The 21,828-nt window shown below is 37.3% G+C and overlaps 1 protein-coding gene across 2 annotated transcripts in view; it reads left to right on the top strand.

Moving 5' to 3' along the window:
• Positions 1-21,828, top strand: part of bmpr1bb (bone morphogenetic protein receptor, type IBb) — a 101,406-nt gene that overhangs the window by 53,549 nt on the left and 26,029 nt on the right. For both annotated transcript variants that reach the window (XM_058789299.1, XM_058789300.1), the window contains one exon: positions 13,274-13,416. In XM_058789299.1, the coding sequence (XP_058645282.1) occupies positions 13,326-13,416 (91 nt within the window). In that variant the 5' untranslated portion in view covers positions 13,274-13,325. The remainder of the gene's footprint in view (positions 1-13,273; positions 13,417-21,828) is intronic.

Below are 21,828 nucleotides of genomic sequence, written 5' to 3'. Positions count from 1 at the left end.
CACAATAAAAGGCCACTCTAAAATGTGCAGTTTTATCACACAGCACAATGCCACAGATGTCGCAAGTTTTGAGGGAGCGTGCAGTTGGCATGCTGACTGCAGGAATGTCCACCAGAGCTGTTGCCTGTCAATTGAGTGTTCATTTCTCTACCTTAAGCCGTCTCCAAAGGCATTTCAGAGAATTTGGCAGTACATCCAACCGGCCTCACAACCGCAGACCACGTGTAACCACACCAGCCCTGGACCTCCACATCCAGCATCTTCACCTCCAAGATCGTCTGAGACCAGCCATCCGGACAGCTGCTGCAACAATCGGTTTGCATAACCAAAGAATTTCTACACAAACTGTCAGAAACGTCTCAGGGAAGCTCATCTGCATGCTCGTCGTCCTCATTGGGGTCTTGACCTGACTGCAGTTCGTTGTCGTAACCGATTCGAGTGGGCAAATGCTCACATTCGATGGCGTCTGGCACTTTGGAGAGGTGTTCTCTTCACGGATGAATCCCGGTTTTCACTGTACAGGGCAGATGGCAGACAGCGTGTATGGCGTCGTGTGGGTGAGCGGTTTGCTGATGTCAACGTTGTGGATCGAGTGGCCCATGGTGGCGGTCCACAACCATCACCTCATGTTGCAGCATGATAATGCACGGCCCCATGTTGCAAGGATCTGCACACAATTCCTGTAAGCTGAAAACATCCCAGTTCTTGCATGGCCAGCATACTCACCGGACATGTCTCCCATTGAGCATGTTTGGGATGCTCTGGATCGGCGTATACGACAGCGTGTTCCAGTTCCTGCCAATATCCAGCAACTTCGCACAGCCATTGAAGAAGAGTGGACCAACATTCCACAGGCCACAATCAACAACCTGATCAACTCTATGCGAAGGAGATGTGTTGCACTGTGTGAGGCAAATGGTGGTTACACCAGATACTGACTGGTTTTCGGACCCCCCGGACCCCCCCAATACAGTAAAACTGCACATTTTAGAGTGGCCTTTTATTGTGGCCAGCCTAAGGCACACCTGTGCAATAATCATGCTGTCTAATCAGAATCTTGATATGCCACACCTGTGAGGTGGATGGAGTATCTCGGCAAAGGAGAAGTGCTCACTAACACAGATTTAGACAGATTTGTGAACAATATTTGAGCGAAATAGGCCTTTTGTGTACATAGAAAAAGTCTTAGATCTTTGAGTTCAGCTCATGAAAAATGGGGGCAAAAACAAAAGTGTTGCGATTATAATTTTGTTCAGTGTATTTGCATCTGTAGATGTCTGTTACGGTATGTATCTTTAAAGGCCGCTTTCTCAAATGAGTGTTTCTTCACATCACCGGCACTGACTTACACCAAAATTTCCTTTCTATATTCTTCGTATTATTTGCATGATTTTATTTTTGCACCTATGTTTGCGTCTGTAGATTCCAAATGCAATGCATATCTTTAAAGGCCATTATATGAAAATGAGTTTGTTTCTCCACTTCAGCAGCACTTGCATAAACCAAACTTAGCAGTATTATTCATATCTGTCTTCTAAAGGATTTTACTGAGGGGTTTGTTGATATAATTTGCCTGATTTTATTATTGAATTTTATTATTTATTATTAAAATCTATTTCTGTCTGTAGATTTAAGTTATAATATGTATCTCTAAAGGCCATTTTCTCAAAAAAAAAGTTTCTTTCTCCACTTCAGCAGCACTTACATACACCAAAATGTACAGTTTTATTCCTTTCTATATTCTGAAGGTTTTTACTGAGGGTTTGTTCATATATAATTCGCCTGGTTTTGTACAACATTATTCCTAAAAACATGGTGAAAAATTTATTTTTTTCTCACTTTTGACAGTATTTTTAGATTTTTGCAGTGATAAAAATAGATATCAAAAATTCCCTCTATAAAAACCTTTAATTCTAATATGTCGACACAATCAAACAAGAATGTTAAACCTAGCTTGATCTAATATTCATATTAATTTTCAGAAAATTTGTGCAAATTAGTGCATGTTTAATTAGATAATGCCTCGTTTGCATATAACATTTAACAAAATTTGTAATACAGAAATATTTGTAGTTTTTGTAATCAACTGTAGAAGTATTCAAGATTCAAGAGCTTTATTGTCATATGTACTAGTACAATGAAATTCTTACTTTGTTTACTCAAGAATGACAGGGTAGAAACAACTTACAAGGACAATACAAAATGCGTAAATAAAAGAAAGAATACACAGTAAATTATAATAAAAATATAAATAATAATAGCATAAAAAAGCAACAAAACAGAAAGAAAAAGAACCTGTATACTAATTAGAAAAACAACTGACAATAAAAAAAAATTTCACAGTATAAATGTGCAGTGCAAGTACTGTAGCAATAAAGTGACAATTTCAAGTGTCAAGTGGTGATAAAGTGTCAGTGTAAGTCAAGTCAAGTCAAGTCACCTTTATTTATATAGCGCTTTTACAATATAGATTGTGTCAAAGCACTTAACAGTATCAAATTGGAGGATAGAGTGTCAGTAATGTATAATGATAAGATTAAACACTAAATTTTCAGTTAAAGGCATTTCATTATTGAATTCAGAGATGTCATTGTCTAGCTCAGTTTAGTTTAAATAGTATCTGTGCAATCAAATCGGTGATAATCGCTAGAAATTAAGTGTCCCCAACTGAGCAAGCCAGAGGCGACAGCGGCAAGGAACCAAAAGTCCCTCTGTGACAGAATGGAGAAAAAAAAACCTTGGGAGAAACCAGGCTCAGTCGGGGGGCCAGTTCTCCTCTGACCAGACGAAACCCGCAGTTCAAAAGTTTATATTTCTATTTTAATTTTGTTGCAATTTCTAACAATAGTAGTATTATGTAGTTAGGTATTTTATTATATTTTAGTTATTTTGTTATTTTTGGTTGATATATCTGGGGATATATCTCTGGGGGTCATCTGGGTGTCCTGGTCTCCGCTGATCGGATACGGACTGAGAAACAGACTAGGAAAGAAACAGACAAATATTAGCGTAGATGCCATTCAACTTACGATGTAACGAGTACATCGTGTGTTATGGGGAGTGTTCGGTTCGGTTGATCTAATTAATGCAGCCTAACAATCCTTTAACGGATTTGAATAATAGAAGCGTATTAATGTGTTATGTGTAAGCCAGGCTAAAGAGATGGGTCTTTAATCTAGATTTAAACTGACAGAGTGTGTCTGCCTCCCGAACAGTGTTAGGTAGACTGTTCCAGAGTTTGGGTGCTAAATAGGAATAGGATCTGCCGCCCGCAGTCGATTTTGATATTCTAGGTATTATCAAATGGCGGAGTTTTGAGAATGCAGCGGACGTGGAGGACTATAATGCGATAAGAGCTCGCTCAAGTACTGAGGAGCTAAACCATTCAGGGCTTTATAAGTAATTAACAAGATTTTAAAATCTATCCGATGCTTGATAGGAGCCAGTGCAGTGTTGACAGAACCGGGCTAATATGGTCATATTTCCTGGTTCTAGTAAGGACTCTAGCTGCTGCATTTTGGACTAACTGTAGTTTGTTGATCAAGCGTGCAGAACAACCACCCAATAAAGCATTACAATAGTCTAACCTTGAGGTCATAAACGCATGAATTAACATTTCTGCATTTGACGTTGAGAGCATTGGTCGCAATTTAGATATGCTTTTGAGATGAAAAATGCAGTTTTACAGATGCTAGAAACATGGCTTTCAAATGACAGATTGCTATCGAACAGCACACCTAGGTTCCTGACTGATGAAGAAGAATTGACAGAGCAGCCGTCAAGTGTTAGATAATGTTCTAGGTTACATGTGGGGTTTTAGGTCCGATAATTAACACCTCTGTTTTTCAGAATTTAGCAGTAAAAATTACTCGTCATCCAGTTTTTTATATCGACTATGCATTCCGTTAGTTTCTCAATTTGGTGTGTTTCACCGGGCCGCGAAGAAATATAGAGCTGAGTATCATCAGCATAACAGTGAAAGCTAACACCATGTCTCCTGATAATATCTCCCAAGGGTAACATATAGAGCGTGAAAAGTAACGGCCCTAGTACTGAGCCTTGAGGTACTCCATACTGCACTTGTGATCGATATGATACCTCTTCATTCACTGCTACAAACTGATGGCGGTCAGATAAGTACGATTTGAACCATGCTAAGGCACTTCCACTAATGCCAACAAAGTTGTGTAGTCTATTCAAAAGAATGTTGTGGTCGATAGTGTCGAACGCAGCGCTAAGATCCAGTAGAACTAATAAAGAGATACAACCACGATCAGATGATAGAAGCAGGTCATTTGTAACTCTAATGAGAGCAGTCTCAGTACTATGATACGATCTAAATCCTGACTGGAATTCCTCACAGATATAATTTTTCTCTAGGAAGGAATATAATTGTGAGGATACTACCTTTTCTAGTATCTTTGACAGAAAAGGGAGATTTGAGATCGGTCTGTAATTAACTAGATCTTTGGGGTCAAGTTGTGGTTTTTTAATGAGAGGCTTAATAACAGCCAATTTGAAGGTTTTGGGGACATATCCTAATGACAATGATGAATTAATAATAGCCAAAAGAGGATCTATGACTTCTGGAAGCAGCTCTTTTAGTAGTTTAGATGGAATCGGGTCTAACATACATGTTGTTGGTTTAGATGATTTAACAAGTTTATACAATTCTTCCTCTCCCACAGTAGAGAATGAGTGGAATTGTTCCTCAGGGGGTCTATAGTGCGCTATCTGATGCGATACTGTAGCTGACGGCTGCAGGGATACAATTTTATCTCTGATAGTATCGATCTTGGAAGTGAAGTAGTTCATAAAGTCATTACTGCTATGCTCTTGGGAAATGCCAACACCTGTTGATGCTTGATTTTTCGTTAATTTAGTTACTGTATTGAATAAATACCGGGGGTTATGTTTGTTTTCTTCTAGAAGAGACGAAAAGTAATCAGATCTAGCAGTTTTTAATGCTTTTCTGTAGGATAGGGTACTTTCCCGCCAAGCTAAACGAAATACCTCTAATTTAGTTTTCCTCCAGCTGCGCTCCATTTTCCGGGCTGCTCTCTTTAGGGTGCGAAGTGTAAAGTCTATTGTTTAATTTGATTATCAGTCAAATGCGTTATGAGTGTATGATGGTCCAGCAGGTAAAGTGCAGAATGCTATTGAACAGGCTGAATTTACCCTGATGATACAGGTGGAAGTGGCAGTGGGTTTTGACTATTTATTGGTTATATCAATGGTTATATCTATTACAACCCGAATTCCGGAAATGTTGGAATGTTTTTTTAAATTTGAATAAAATGAAAACTTAAAGACTTTCAAATCACATGAGCCAATATTTTATTCACAATAGAACATAGACAACATAACAAATGTTTAAACTGAGAAATTTTACACTTTTATCCACTAAATGAGCTCATTTGAAATTTGATGCCTGCTACAGGTCTCAAAAAAGTTGGCATGGGGCAACAAAGGGCTGAAAAAGCAAGAAATTGTGAAAAGATTCAGCTGGGAGAACATCTAGTAATTAAGTTAATTGACATCAGGTCTGTAACATGATTAGCTATAAAAGGGATGTCTTAGAGAGTCTCTCAGAAGTAAAGATGGGCAGAGGCTCTCGAATCTGTGAAAGAGTGCGTAAAAAGATTGTGGAATACTTTAAAAACAACGTTCCTCAGCGTCAAATTGCAAAGGCTTTGCAAATCTCATCATCTACAATGCATAACATCATCAAAAGATTCAGAGAGACTGGAGAAATCTCTGTGCGTAAGGGACAAGGCTGAAGACCTTTGTTTGATGCCCGTGGTCTTTGGGCCCTCAGACGACACTGCATCACTCATCGGCAGGATTCTGTCATTGACATTAGATTAGATTAGATTAGATTCAACTTTATTGTCATTACACAAGTACAGGTACAGGGCAACGAAATGCAGTTTAGGTCTAACCAGAAGTGCAATAGCAGCAAGTGCAGGATATACAATGGTTGAATAAGTGCAGGACAAGGATATGTACTGAATATATGTATAAATATATATAGAAAGATGGTTATTACTATAAACAGAATTTACAGGTGAATATGTATAGTGAATAAATATACAGATGGCTATTACTATAAACAGAATTTACAGGTGATATGTACTATCAATACAATATATATATATACAGATGGCTATTACTATAAACAAGGTGTAAAAGTGCAGTGGAAGTGATTCTATATTACAATTAGACGTACGGTGCAAAATGCTAATGTAAACATTGATAATGTAAATACCAGTCGGCAGTGCAATTGAGCATAATCCAATTTAGGTATGGTAGTGCAAGATACAAAAGTAAACAGTTGTTACTGTAATAAAAATGTACATTCAGTAGTGCAAATAAGGCCGATGTGAGGTAGGAGAGAAGAGTTAACAATATATGAGGAAGTGGATCAACGGGGGTTAGAGTTCAGTAAAGAGACAGCTCTGGGGAAGAAACTGTTCTTTAATCTGCTGGTCCGGAGGCACCTGAAACGCCTGCCGGAGGGCAGGAGAGAAAACAGTCTGTGGGCTGGGTGAGAGGAGTCCTTAAGGATGCTGCGAGCTCGATGCAGACAGCGTTTCCTCTGGATGTGTTCGATGGCAGGTAGTGGAGTCCCTGTGATGCGCTGGGCAGTTTTCTCCACCCGCTGCAGTGCCTTGCGCTCCGCAACAGAGCAGCTCCCATACCATACTGTGACACAGTTGGTCAGGATGCTTTCTATTGCACAGCGATAGAAGTTCACCAGGATAGCCGAGGAGAGCTGATTCTTCCTCGGTGTCCTCAGAAAGAAGAGGCGCTGGTGAGCCTTCTTGACCAGGCTGGAGGTGTTGGTTTTCCACAACATGTCCGCCGAGATGTGGATCCCCAGGAACTTGAAACTGGAGACACGCTCAACAGCCATTCCATTGATGTGGATGGTGTCGTGTGCCTCTTGACTCCTTCCTGAAGTCCACGATGAGCTCCTTCGTTTTGGTGGTGTTGAGGAGCAGGTTATTTTCAGTGCACCATGTGGCCAGGTGCTGGATCTCCTCCCTATAGGCAGTCTCATCGTTGTTACTGATGAGGCCAATCACTGTGGTGTCGTCTGCAAACTTGACGATGGAATTAGATCCATACACAGGCTTGCAGTCGGAGGTGAAGAGGGAGTAGAGAAACGGGCTTAGCACACAGCCCTGTGGTACACCAGTGTTAAGTGTGATGGATGTGGAACAGGTGAATCCTGATCGAACATTCTGGGGTCTGTTGGTCAGGAAGTCCAAAATCCAGTTGCACATTGAGGTATTGATGCCCAGGTCTCCAAGTTTGGCTATTAACTTGGTTGGGATGACAGTGTTGAATGCTGAGCTGAAGTCAACAAACAGCATACTTGCATAAGTGTTCTTATTGTCCAGGTGAGTGAGCACAGAGTGCAGTGCCATGGAAACTGCATCCTCTGTGCTCCTATGGGGGATGTTTAATGTTTAATGTTTCTAATGTTGTGTCTGAGATAGCAGGGAGAGATCGCTGTTGTAAGTGCAGTTCTGGAGGTGTTGAGAGCTGAAGGATGGTCCGGAGATGCCGATGGTCTGATGGCATCGAGTGCCGCGGTCCGATTGGGTTTCCCACCTGCATGCAGCTGTTGGCTCATAGGAAGTGGAATGTCTTTCCCAGATTCCGTGACCGAACTCTCAACGACCACTCAAGACGGAGAAAAAAAAAAAGCGCGGCAGAAAATCCCCTGTTGAAATTTCACAGTGGCAGGGGTCAGAGTCGCTGTCAGGCAGAACATCGCTCACGGATCGCATTCCGTCAGCCGCTATTGTAATTCAAGAGTCCGTGCCATCGCGACTGCTTGCGCCCGCGTCCTTTGTTCCTCACTTGAGTCGTGAATTTTGCGGTTGTCTCACAGATTTTCCAGCTTCATGTGAGCAACAGAGTCGTCTGGCTGTAAATCCACACAGACTCTGAACCTCTTGCCTTTTCTCATGTATGTGAGGGAACGCTAACTGCAGCTTTTGTGTGTTTTGCCCAAGGGTTTGTTGGTTGATTATAGTTCCAAGAATAATAAAACCATTTAAATGGATAGTTCACCCAAAAATAATTATTTACCTTCATGCCATTCCAAGTCTGTATGACTCTCCGTATAAGGATAAGGAGACATTTAGCAGAATTTTCACACTATTTTATTTCAAGTAGTGAAAGCAGACCAAACACAGTGAAGGCAGATTAGAAACAATCCATAAAACTTGTGTGCTTTATTTCAAGTCTTCTAATGCATATGAAGCCGTTTAAATGTGGTGCATCGGCACATTTTTACTACGTTTGACATCAGAAGACTGAGAATACATCTGTGATGCCTTTGCATGTATGTACATTTCCATTCAAAAAGCTTTTTTGACAGAATTTACTTTTTATACTGCACAGATGCATTAAATTGATCAAAGGTGACAGTGAAGACATTTATAATGTTACAAAAGATTTCTATTTTAAATAAATGCTTTTGAACTTTCTGTTCATCTGTGAATCCTGAAAAATAAAATGTATCCTGGTTTCCACAAAAATATGCAGCAGTACAACGGTTTTCAACATTAAACAGCAAATCAGCATATTAGAATGATTTCTGAAGGATCATGTGACACTGAAGACTGGAGTAATGATGCTGAAAATTCAGCTTTGATCACAGAAATAAAATACATTTTACTGTATTAACATAGAATATAGATATTTTAAATTGCAATAATATTTCACAATTTTTACTGTATTTTTGATAAAATAAATTCAGCCTTGGTGAGCAGCAGAGATGTCTTTCAGAAATCTTAAAAAAAAATTGACTGACCCCAAACATAGTGTCAGAAACAGCCACCTCCTATATAGATTTTAAGAATATTTCACTATTTTTTGTGTATTTTTGATCAAATAAATTCAGCCTTGGTGAGCAGACTTTGCAGAAATATTAAAATATTTTACCAACCACAAATTTTGAACAGTACATTTACATGTACATTTACACTTATTCAAGGACATTTGCACTTATTTTTCCAAAGCAACTTACTGTACAATTGAGGATCAACAAAAGCAGTACAGGCTAGAAAAAGAGGTGAAATCTCTATAAACAAAGCAAAGTTTGATATTTTTATGGAGCTTTTTGTCATTTTTGGTGCTTAGCAGCATTTCACTGAATGGAAAAGAACATCCTGGTCACAGTTTTTCCTTTCAGGTTCCAAAGAAGTAAAAGTCAAACAGGTTTGAAATGACATGAGGCAGAGGAAAGCAATGACAGAACTTTAATTTTTGAGGGAAAGTTGTATTTTAGATTGTTATTCACCTGAAAGACTTGTTTTCAAAAGTGCAAAATTAAATGGTGACAAGATTGTTTCTCTTTCTGAGTTCTTGGTCAGGTCTTGTGTGTTTCTTGCTTTGCTCTTCTCCGCAGTGATTCATATTTCTGGCGGTGGAATCAGAGCGTGCAGCCCCTCGCATTCCCCCGGACGGCCCATTTTTCAGCAGCGGGCCTCACGCTGGGCGTTTGATGGAACTCGCGGCCAGTGTGTGAGCGGGCCTGACCTACTCACAGCTTCCCGATCGCATGTAATCACAGCAAACGAGCGCTGACAGCGCCGATGCCGCAGTCACATCACTGCCGCCCCACTGAACTCCCAGCAGCCCACACTATTGTTCCTGCTCTCACTTTCCCTTTGTTTTTAGCCCATCCACAAACATCCATTCACACACACACACACACACACACACACACACAAACTCCCACCTTCACAGTGCCACGGCTGGAGAAAGAGGAAAGTGTGGAGCGTCGGAGGGAATGCGGGGTAATTGATCTCTGAGTGAGTTGAGATTAGGGTTACACTCATCAGTGTAAGAATAACACTAATAAAATATGTATTAGTTTTATGCCATATTTATATTTTTGTTTACTGAAAGAAATCAGAATGTTGCCTTGCAGTTGTTAAGGTGTTCTTAAGAGTGTTTTTGACATGTTGTTATTTGGTTGCTAGGGTTTCATTGGTGGTTGCTAAGGGCATTATACAGTTTTCTGAGTAGTGATTGAATGAAATTTTATGACCGATACCAACACTGATTATTTTAATATTGTCTTAAAATGTAAATTTAATTATCTTTTTAAATGATTGCTTTATTTATACTGTTTGGCACAATTATAAAGATTAATATTAATTAATTAACATGAATTGGTTACACCAATACATGCTATGTGTTTTAGCATTTATATTTATTTATATATATATATATATATATTAATTAACTATTATTTTTATTATTATTATTGTGTATTTTATTGTTGCTGTTTTATTTATACTTTTTGGCACATTTATAATTATATAAACATTAGATTACTACAATAGAAACTCAATGCTATGCTATGCTATGCACATGCTATGTGTTTTGATATTTTTATTATAACAACAACAACACAATAATAATAATAATAATGTTGACAAACTAAGTCCATTTTGATGAAGTGAAATGTTTCCAAAAGAAAATTGGGACCAAAATTTTCCATTTATCTGTAGACACAATACACAATATTAAGGAACCAGTAACTGTTTGAGTAGAAAAGTGTGAATATTGGTAAAAGAAAATATCCAGTATTCATCTTTAGTGCTCAGCATGTCTCTGTGATCTTCTAGTCTCTAGATGTGAGATTTTTTCTCTTGTTTTCTGATCCAGCGTGTGCGTCTGATCACTTTCTTCAACGGTCTGATCTGCTGAACATGTGAAGTTCCTCTAACATTCATTCTGCTCATTTCTCATGTGAATCTCTGTGCTCTTGATGTAATCCCAGTAATGGCACAAACTCTTAATCGGCTTAAGTTGTATGTGTCGGTGAGTGTTGGGGTGAGATTAGGGCGAGAGGGGGCGTGTCGTGGCCCGAGGTGAGTCCCGCCGTCACCTGACGTGTGAATGGCTTTTGTCATGCGCACTTTCTGCTCTTGTGTGTTTTCACTGCTGCTTTGTGTTCTTTATCCCACCCATAATGAGCTGTCAATCAGCCTCTGGCACCCTACAGGGGAAAGGAGGAAATGCTTAACCGACCCGGCAGGAACTAGTTCTTACAGCACTTTGAGTGAGAATACATGGTGTGTGATTTGCTTTCATGTTTTCGATGTCAAACTACATGGAGATTTTTTCCCCCCATAAACTATTGTTATTCTTAGTTGCGGTTTAAAATATTGTTAAACATAAGTAAATTATCACTAGTATTAGAGCTCATAATGATGCAATCAAACCTCTAAGTGTTAGTAGTAAATTTAAAATTGAACCAGCTAAATGCCAGAATCCTACAGAAAACATACTGCATAGAAACATGATAAAAAAATGGTTAAGACACTGGTTTACACACTTAAAAGTAAGTCAGACTCAGTAAGTCGCAACATAGTATCATCAGGTGCATCCTAAAACTCGTACTTATGCACTATTCTTTTGAGTAGTGTGCTCACACTGAAAATGCACTTTAAATGCTGTTAAATAAGGAAAAAATAAGTGTGGAATGTTGAACACTTCATGCACAAAATACATTATAACAAAATAATCTTATATAATTCATACATTACATGGATGAGTACACCCGGTTTTTCATGGGCAAAAACTAAATAGAGATTAGTTTAAGCCACTATAGTTGGTTTGTATTTGTTATCAGTTTAGCAGTTTGTTGGTTAGCAACACCCTGGCAACCACCCACAACACCCTTTTGTTAATTTGGTGATTTTTGCATGACAAACACCTCTCATATTTACTTTATGAAATAAAAGAGACCAGTTAAATCAATCCAAACTAATTTAGTCTAGTATAGTTGGTTTGTATTTGTTGCTGGTTTGTCTGTTTGTTGGTTAGCAACACCCTGGCAACCACCCACAACACCTTATTATTAGTGTAGTGAGTTCTCCTCAATCTGCACCACTCACATTTTCTTTACGAATGAAAGATACTAGTCAAAACGGTGACATAACACCGCCCAAATGTTTATGCGACGAAAGAAAGTCCGTTAAGCATTAAACATCTAAAATGATCTTTATTTGTACGTTTTCTTAGAGTACCTTTTCTCTGCTCGCTTCTGGACAACAAGTTGCTTTGGAATCTTCAGAAAACTTTAACTCGACTTTTTTCTAAATCAACTCTATTCTGACTCTATCGCCTTCAAACGCTGTAGCTCAGGCATTTTTTGTCCGATTCCAACAAGTCTTACATTATTTTGAAGATAATAAAAATAACAAATTTTAGAAAATTTGCTCATTCCGACTCATTTTGCCAGCATGGGTCACATATGGTGAGGGTTGTAACATTTCATCACACATTTAAGGTATTCAGCCAATCACAGCGCACTGGATAGCTGGCCAATCAGAGCACAGCGTGCTTCTCAGAACGATGAGCTTTGTAAAAATCGACGTGTTTCAGAAAATTGGGGCAGAGAGGAGCAACGGTAATGTATGGTATGTGAAAAATAATGTGTTTTTTGAACCTTAAACCGCGTAAACACACACCAAATACACAAAACAATGTTCTTTTTAGCATCGTCATGTGTGACCCTGCAGCACAAAAGCAGTCATAAGCAGCACAGGTATATTTGTAGCAATAGCCAAAAAAGCATTGTATGGGTCAAAATTATCCATTTTTCTTTTATGCCAAAAATCATTAGGATATTAAGTAAAGATCATGTTCCATGAAGATATTTTGTAAATTTCCTACCGTAAATATATCAAAACATTTTTGATTAGTAATATGCATTGCTAAGAACTTCATTTGGACAACTTTAAAGGCGATTTTCTCAATATTTAGATTTATTTGCTCCCTCAGATTCAAATGGTATTCAAATAGTTGTATCTCGGCCGGATATTGTCTTATCATAACAAACCATACATCAATGTATGGTTTAAAGCTTATCAATTCAGCTTTCAGATGATGTATAAATCTCAATTTCAAAAAATTGACCCTTATGACTGCTTTTGTGGTCCAGGGTAACATATGACCCCTTTAAAGCACTGGTGTTGGTTTGTCAGGGCAGCCGCTGTGGTCACGTGACTCTGAGCTCACAGACGGCCCACCGAGCGCTGGAGGCTGTTTTTGGGGGCCCCTGGCCTCCTTTCAGCGGACGGCCCTCCCCTGTGCGTGAGGAGGGTCCGCTGGGGTCCCGGCTGAGCCGCAGAGATCAACTGCTGCTTTTATTGTCTCTCCACAAGGTGTCCGGAGCGGAGGGGCCGTCCCAATCGCAGGGAGAGAGTAACACCCTCTTTCTCTCTGTCCGTCGCAGGCCGGCCGTCAGTGTGGAGTAACTGTGGAGCGAGCGGCGTGCGTGTGTTTCCATGCCCTGGTTCCATGCTCGAGTCTCAGGGATGGAGCTACAGGTTTGGACATCGCTGCTGTGTTTGCTGTGGCTGCTCTCGTCCGCTCAGGGTGAGTATCAGCGTTTACTGCCATCTCCGTCTGCATGTTTGGCTCTGATGGCAGCGTTTAACTGGTGTCTGTTTGTGTATGACCCCCTGATGCTGTACGTCATGTTTCATGTTTAGAATATTTGTCGGACGGGTGCCAGAAATGCAGTGCTGCATTTGCCAAATATGCACCGGGGAGAACTTTAAAATGCATTCCGTTTAAAATATGCATGGGTCGTTGACGCACAACCTGACCGTGGAGTTTGTTTTCAATCAACACCAAGATTTTAGGTTGACATGTGCATGTGTGTGTGTATTTTAGGGAGCTGGAAAGTTTCTAATCACCTCTTAAATGCAGCTGCATTGACAAATGAACTTAAAATAATTAATGACATTAATATGATGAATTAGCATGAATAAGGGAATTTTAGGGAAACTGTATTGTGGTTGATTCATGATAAGACGACATTTTGGTCTTCATTAACTTTTATTAAAATTTTAAGATGACTTTTAGAGTCCATTTCGGTTCATATTTAATATATGCATGGGTAGTTGATGCAAAATATTTCTAAGGAGTTTATTTTTTAACCAAAACGAAGATTTTAGGTTAAAATGTATATGCATGTGTAAAGAAAAGTGTGTTTAAGGTCACTGGAAAGTTTCTGATCACATGTTAAATGCTGCTGCAGTGACAAATGAACTTAAAAGAATTAATAACATTAATATGATGAAATATCATGAAATGCGAATCAGAAAAATGTTGATTTAGGTAATAGTTTTAGGGAGTTTGTCATACTCAAGTAATGTCAATTTCATATACTGTGGACGATTCATGATAAGAAGAGATTTTGGTCTTCATGAACTTTTATTTCAATTTTAAGATGACTTTCAGAGTCCATTTCAGCTCATATTTAATATGCATGGGTAGTTGCTGAAAAATGTGTCCATAGAGTTTATTTATTAATCAGCACCAAGATTTTGCATGTACATGCATGTGTGTGTTTTAGGCCTGATCACCTGATACATGCTCCTTTAGTGACAAATCGTGCAAATAATTGCTATCATTGCTCTTTTGTATTGTATTGTATCAATACAATATTTTTGTTTTGTATTGTATCATTGCTCTCTTGTTGATTTTGATTGCGTATATTGTCCTCTTTTATAAGTCGCTTTGGATAAAAGCGTCCGCTAAATGTAAGTTTAGTTTATTTTCTTATATAACACATTTATGCCATTTAGCCCAAAGTGCTGTACAATGCATTCAGGAAAACCAAACAAAGACAATAACAAACACAACATCTTAAAATAGGAAACATATATTACGTCTCTCTCTTAAATCAGACTCAAACGCCATAATATAAAAGTGCTTCTTCAAAGCCGTTTTAAAAGCGAAGATGTAAATATCCATTAAAATGATGAATAATCATGAATTATGATTATAAAATGCTGTTTTATCCAATAGTTCAGTCTCGTTGCAGGACATGTCACTTGATGTAGAATATACTAGATCTGAACGCTGTTTTTCCAGTGCATGTGCTTACATCGTTTTGGTGTAAAATTGATTATGGAGAGGCTAGTTGCGCTTTAACGTGTACGAAGTGGAAAAACCTGCATGCAGCAGAGTCTGACGTCTGTGTGTCGCCGCTGCTGGGTTTTTGCTGGTCGCTGAGGCATTTGGCGAAGTCTTGGAGAGGGATCTACTGTCAGACACTTGTTAAACACGCAGTTGGGCGTCAGGCTGTAAAATCAATTCCACTCTCTCAGCCCACACACACACACACAGATGAACAAACACCCGCACATGCGCGCGCCCTCACCTAAAATAATTGAAACCCCTGTGTGTCACGTTGAGGGTCAGAAATATCCCGCAGCTGGTGCACGTTCACATGGATTTACTGCTTCAGCTGCCGTTCAGCGTGATGTTAGTGATGAACTTCAAGAGTCAGATGTGTTCAGGAAGCTTGATTGTTGTGCATTTGTCTGTATTGATGATGAATTTCTTTAAGTTTATATTGCATTTTAGCAGTTGCTTGAACAAAAGCAATCTGATGTAGAGCCAACAATATTTGTAATACCAGGTTTATTTGACAAGTGGACTTGGAAAGATACTGCAGTCAACATTTTCATTCTGGTTTTATCACGGACAGTTCATATTACAGTTTTGCCTCTTTTTTTCAAAACTTTACACACAACAAATTTAAGAATTGCACACACAACATGCAAAATACCTCACTTATCTCTTGCAAAATGAAGCAATGCATTCAAAATATCACAAACATAAGTATAAAAACAGTCAATTTCAGTAATGTCATTTGTCCTTCTTATATTTTAGATCAATTAATTCACTATCCAATCAATCCCACATCAATCAAACCTACAGTTCCGCTCAGAAAGCTTAGGTTGCGGAAGTAAAAATGTTTTTTTTAAATTTTATTTTGTTCTGCCTTGTGTTTTTGTACATGCATTTTCGCCTGCATCTTCTGCTGCTCTTCAGACGTGCTTTAGATGTTTCTCCGGGGAATTTTTCACATTTCTGTTTCTAAACGGCTCAGTGTAAGTGGTACATGATTCAGCCGTTGTTGTGGCTCACGTCTCTGTGTTTAAGAGTCGTCTGCGGTTGTGCATTCCTGAGCGTTTCTGTGAATCGTGTGGAGAAACAGCAATCGTGTTTAAAGTATCTCATGCTCAGCGGAGTGATAAGAGGGAGAACTGGTGCTTTCAGTGTTTTATGGCACCGTCAAGGTCAGCGTGGAGATAAACAGACTCCAACACATCTGCGCTTACGAGGAGCCTTCATCTCATCTGCTCTTCCTTGAGAAGGCTGATAACTGTGTGAGTGTGTTACAGAGTATTCTTGAAGAAAGGAGAACCACGCAACTTGAGTTGTTTACCATCCCATATTGATGATTATACCAGTCAAAACCAGTTTTACTAAGGCCAACCTTACTTCATGATCAATATTTATTGTGGATGATTCATAATTAGAAGGCATTTTTTCTTAAATATAAAATTAAAATAAAAAAAATCATAAATAACTTTCAGAGTACCATTTCAGCTCATATTTAATATATGCATGGATAGTTCATGCAAATTTTTAAAAAGTTTTTAACCAAAACCAAGATTCAAAGTGTTCATGCATGTGTAAGGAAAAGCGTGCTTTAGGTCACCCTTTAAATGCTCCTTCAGTGACAAATCAACTTTTATAAGTGCAAATAAGTAGTCTGTCAATTAATATGAGGAATAACCATGAATAATAATTATAAAATTCTGTTTTAGGTCATAGTTTTAGGAAGTTGCAAAATATGTCAGCTTCATGCTGAATATGTATTGTGGATGATTCATATTTAAAAAAAATTGTCTTCATAAACTGTTATTAAAATGTAAAAATAACTTTCAGAGTCTATTCCAGGATGTATTTAATAAATGCATGGGTAGTCGCTGCAAAATGTGTTTATGGAGCTTGTTTTTTAACCAACGTTAAGATTTTAGGTTAAAATGTTCATGCATGTGTGAAGAAAAAGTATATTTTAGGTATCTGGAAGGTTTCTAAACACCCTCCTTTTTATAAATGGACTTAATTAGTCAGTCCATTAATAAGGTGAATAATCATGAATAATACTTATAAAAGAATCTGACAAATGCAGTGCCTAAAATAGTTTTAGGGGCTTTGTCATAGTGCAACATGTGTCAACTTATTGCTGAATAATTATATTATGGATGATTCATATTAAGAGGACTTTTATTGAAATGGAAAAATTACTTTCAAAGTCCATTCCGGCTCATATTTAACAAATGCATGATGCATAATGTGTCCATGGAGTTTATATTTAATCAAAACCAAGATTTTAGGTTAAAATGTACATGCATTTGTATGGAAAAGTATGTTTCAGGTAACTGGAAAGCTTTTAATCACCCTTTAAATGCTCATGACAAATGTCAACTTCATGTTGAATATTTACCGTGGAAGATGCATTTAGATATTGTCTTCATAAACCTAAAAAAATAAATTAAAAATAAACTATTCAAACGTAAAAATGACTTTCAGAGTCCTGTTCAGCTCATATTTAATATGTGCATGGATAGTTTAGAATATGCATGGAGTAAGTTAGAGTTTACCAAGAGTTCAAGTTAAAATGCACATGCATGCATACGTCACCTGTTAAACACTCCTGCAGTGACAAATAAGTAGTCTATCAATTACTATGATGAATAAAAATCATAAAAGAATTAGGAACAATGCTGTTTTAGATCATAGTTTCACAGTTGAACGCTGCTTTTCCAGTACATGTGTTTAAACAATACTGGTGTTAAATGGGTAAAGAGCTGGTGGTTTTCTGCGTCCTCCTGAACATGAGCAGGTGCTGCTGATCTCCGTCGAGCGTTCTGGCTCTCGATCAGATGAAAGCATGAGTCAAGGACAGACTGGAGTGGGAGAGAAGTCGTGACCTTCAGCGCTCCTCCGCACATGAGTCATGAGGAGTTCCTCCCGTGCTCGACGCTCCTACAGCGCGTGGGCAGGTGGAGCTGGAGGTGGCATGCTGTAGTTTCTCCAGCGTGTTTGGGTGAAATTCCCACACGGTCGACTGAAACGAGGAGCAGACACACAGTGACTGAAGACTGAGACACAGCTTGTTTCGAAACCTAGTGTGCTGACAGCCTTTTCAGGGTTCATAGACGCACTTCTCAAGTTAAGTCTGTGCCAAATTTTATTTTCAAAGACTCATTTTGGCTAAGTATCTTTCACAGACAAATCAATCCCAGAATGCACTGCATTGAGTTCAGTAAAAAAAAAAAAAAAGTAAAGATGGATAAAAATATTGGTTGTAAATAGAGATGTTTCAATAAAAAAAATACTTGAGTGTTATTAAAAATGGTCATTAAAATTTATATATATTAACTATCTATACAAAATGTATTTTATACTTTTTTTATTTGTATTATATATACACATATTTATAATTTAAATGTAAAAGAAATTCAAGAAATCTCTAAAAATAAAGGCATAAAATAATGTTTAAATTTGAATGAAATAATGAAAAAGGAAAATCTGAAATAAAATAAAATTTAAAAACAAGGATTTGTTTTTTTTTAGATTAGATTATTTTAGATAAATTAAATAATAAAAATAGACATAAATATAAAAACAAGTTACTAAAAATGACAGACACAACAAAATTACTAAAACTTTGACTAAATTAAAATGAAAACTTATTCAGAATATTACTAAACACTATAAAAAATATAATAGTATGTAAATGAAATTAAAATAACATGCTCTGGGTCATTTTGACCAATGAAGAGATGTTTTTTAATTCTCAAATTGAAAGGTGCCGATGCATATTAATAAACATTCAAATACAAGTAAATGTAATTTTCATTGGCAATCCATTTGCATTTCTGTGCTGTTAATACATAATTATAATTTTTTTTTTTTTTTTAACTCCTTTTGTACCTTATTGACTTATTTGAACTCAAACTCTCCAGTATCAAACTCTGCGAGTCGCGTGTTTCAGACTCTGAAGCTGTCGCGTCTCTCGTTCACTGCAGGTGTTTTCAAGGTCACTGAGTTCTGGCCAAATATGACTGTATTACAGTTCTCAGGAACACAAGCTTCATTTACAGGAACAGGTCCTACGCTTTTCTGTTATCACTTTGTTTGCGTTACCTTTTCTTTGACAATTAATCATGTTTTTAAAAATGTTGCTTCTGTGTCTTTAAGACTCTTTCTTTATCGCTATATTGTTCATTCAAAGAATACTTTCATTAATCAAGAATGCATTAAGTTGATCAAAAATGTCAGTAAAGACATTTATAATGTTTCAGAAGATTTCTATTTTAAATAAATGCTAAATGCCTTTCTATTCATCTGTGAATCCTGAAAAATAAAATGTATCCCAGTTTCCACAAAAAGATTGTGCAGCACAAGTGTTTTCAACATTGATAATAATCATAAATGTTTGTTGAGCAGCAAATCAGCATATTAGAATGATTTCTGAAGATCATGTGACACTGAAGACTGCAGTAATGATGCTGAAAATACAGCTGCGCATCACAGGAATAAATTACAGTTTAACAGATATCACATAAAAAACTGATGTTTTAAATTGTAATAATATTTTGCTGTTTTACAGTATTTTTAATCAAATAAATAAAGTAATACATAATTGGACTGGAGATGAAGTTTGAGTTCTGAAAGTTACAGTCACATAAAACAAAAATGTTGCATCCTATGATGGCTGTAAATGAATGACTTCAGCAGAAGAAGCTGGTCGAGTCGTGTTTGCTTTTGTCACATTCCTCTAATTCAGCACACGAGCAGCCGGCGTCTCGTTAGACGAGCTTCATCGTGGCAGACGAGCTTCCGTAACGAATCTGATCCGCGCGGGGAAACCGTCGGCTTCCTGACAGGATACGGATCAGATTCCTGCAAACAGAACCCGATCCAGCGGCGGCGGCCCCCGCATGGCCTGCACCTGTGGCCCCGGGCCCCGGGGACCGGAGCTCACGCTCCTCAAAGAGACTCTGTTCCTGACCGGATGAGCTCAGACGCTGATGCACTGAAAAACATTTCAGAATCAGATCCTTTCAGTTCATGAGATTGAGTTGAATCTGCATTAGCATCACGTTAAATTAGAATGACAGGGATTTGTGATTAAAATTGCAATTAAAAATGTAAGCATGACAGATCAATTTTATTTTTTGAGCACAAACTCATTTATTTTATTAATATAAATAAATATAAATTAGTAATTTTATTAATATAATTATAATGTTATTTATATAATTATAACATAATTATATATAATAGGTATGTATTTATACATATCAATAATAAATATTATTTGAATAATAAATAAAATTATATATATATATATATATATATATATATATATATATATATATATATATGTAACAATGATATATTAAATATATTAAATCAATGTATATGCATATTTATAAATAATGTATTACGTAATATTATATAGTAAATATTACAATATAAATATATGATATAATTATGTTTTTGGAAATTAATTAGCAGTCATTCATTCTATTAAATGTCGTCAAATTAATAAAACAGATAATTTATGAGTTTATTTTAAATCGCAGTGTATTTAAATTTTGCTTCCTTCCTTAATTTTATTTGCAGTTCCCTTTTGTTGCCTTTGTTTAATCTCAGTTGAAATTCATCTATTCATTCCTTATATGCAGAGTAAACAGTAAATAAACTATCAATTTATTGATTTCCTAAAGAGGGAAACACATAGATTCTGACCAGTCAAAAACTGACCAATAGTGTGAATTGAAGGCGGGACTATTAGTTTGACTGACCAATGACAGACAGGAAGAGTGTTTGGGTTAGAAACTGAATGAGTTCTGAATAGTTTAGATCAGTGATTTGTGTTTAGTTCGTGTGTGAGTTAGATGGCCGTAAGGCTGTGTGTGTGTGTGTGTGTGTGTAATTATAGCTGCTCGTATTGACACCGCACACGCTCAGATGATTAAGCGCAGACAGCTGCAGATCCTGGTACTGCATGAAACACACACACACACACAGGTGCAGTTTATCCGGGTCCCTGCGGCCCTGTGTGTGTGGGATCGACGGCCCCGGCTCTCTGTGTGTCTAAACATGGTGTGGAAAGCTGCTGCTGTCGCATGCTTTTGTTTCGGGGACGACTCTCTCGCTCCTGATTTGCCTTCGGTCAGATTTCACTCGCTTCACGACCAGATCATAAACCGCATGATTTCACATCAGTTTACAGCCTCATATGTTTACTGTAGTTCAATTAGTCAGTTAGCAGATGCTGTCATTCAAAGTGACTTACAGTAGAGTACAGTAAGATTTCCACTTTACCACAGATAAATCTCAACACATTTACTGAATGCTTATGCATGAGATATGATTTATTCTACAGTTTTGTGTTGAAATGATCACTTGTTTTTGATTCATTTATTTGTGAATGTGTTATAGTTTAATTCAGATATGACTGTAGTTTTATTGGTAACACTTTACAATAAGGTTCATTAGTTAACATTAGTTAACAACACTAGTTAACATGAACTAAGCATGAACAATACTTCTACAGCTTTTATTAATCTTAGTTAATGTTAATTTCATCATTTACTAATGCATTATTAAAATCACAAGTTGTGCTTGTTAACATTAGTTAATGCACTGTGAACTAACTTTAATAAACAATGAATGATTGTATTGTTATCATCTAACGTTAACAAAGATGAATAAATAATGTAATACATGTATTGTTCATTGTTTGTTCATGTCAGTTAATACATTAACTAATGTTAACAAATGGCACCTTATTGTAAAGTGTTACCGTTTTATTGATATATAATTTTTAATTTTATATTTTGCATTTTTTTAATGTTAGATTTAATTACTTAGTATCACGTGAAACTAAATGTTGCCTTGGCA

The sequence above is a fragment of the Onychostoma macrolepis genome, chromosome 10 (assembly GCF_012432095.1).
Source record: "Onychostoma macrolepis isolate SWU-2019 chromosome 10, ASM1243209v1, whole genome shotgun sequence".
Taxonomy (NCBI): Eukaryota; Metazoa; Chordata; class Actinopteri; order Cypriniformes; family Cyprinidae; genus Onychostoma; species Onychostoma macrolepis.
This window is presented reverse-complemented; position numbering and strand designations above follow the sequence as displayed.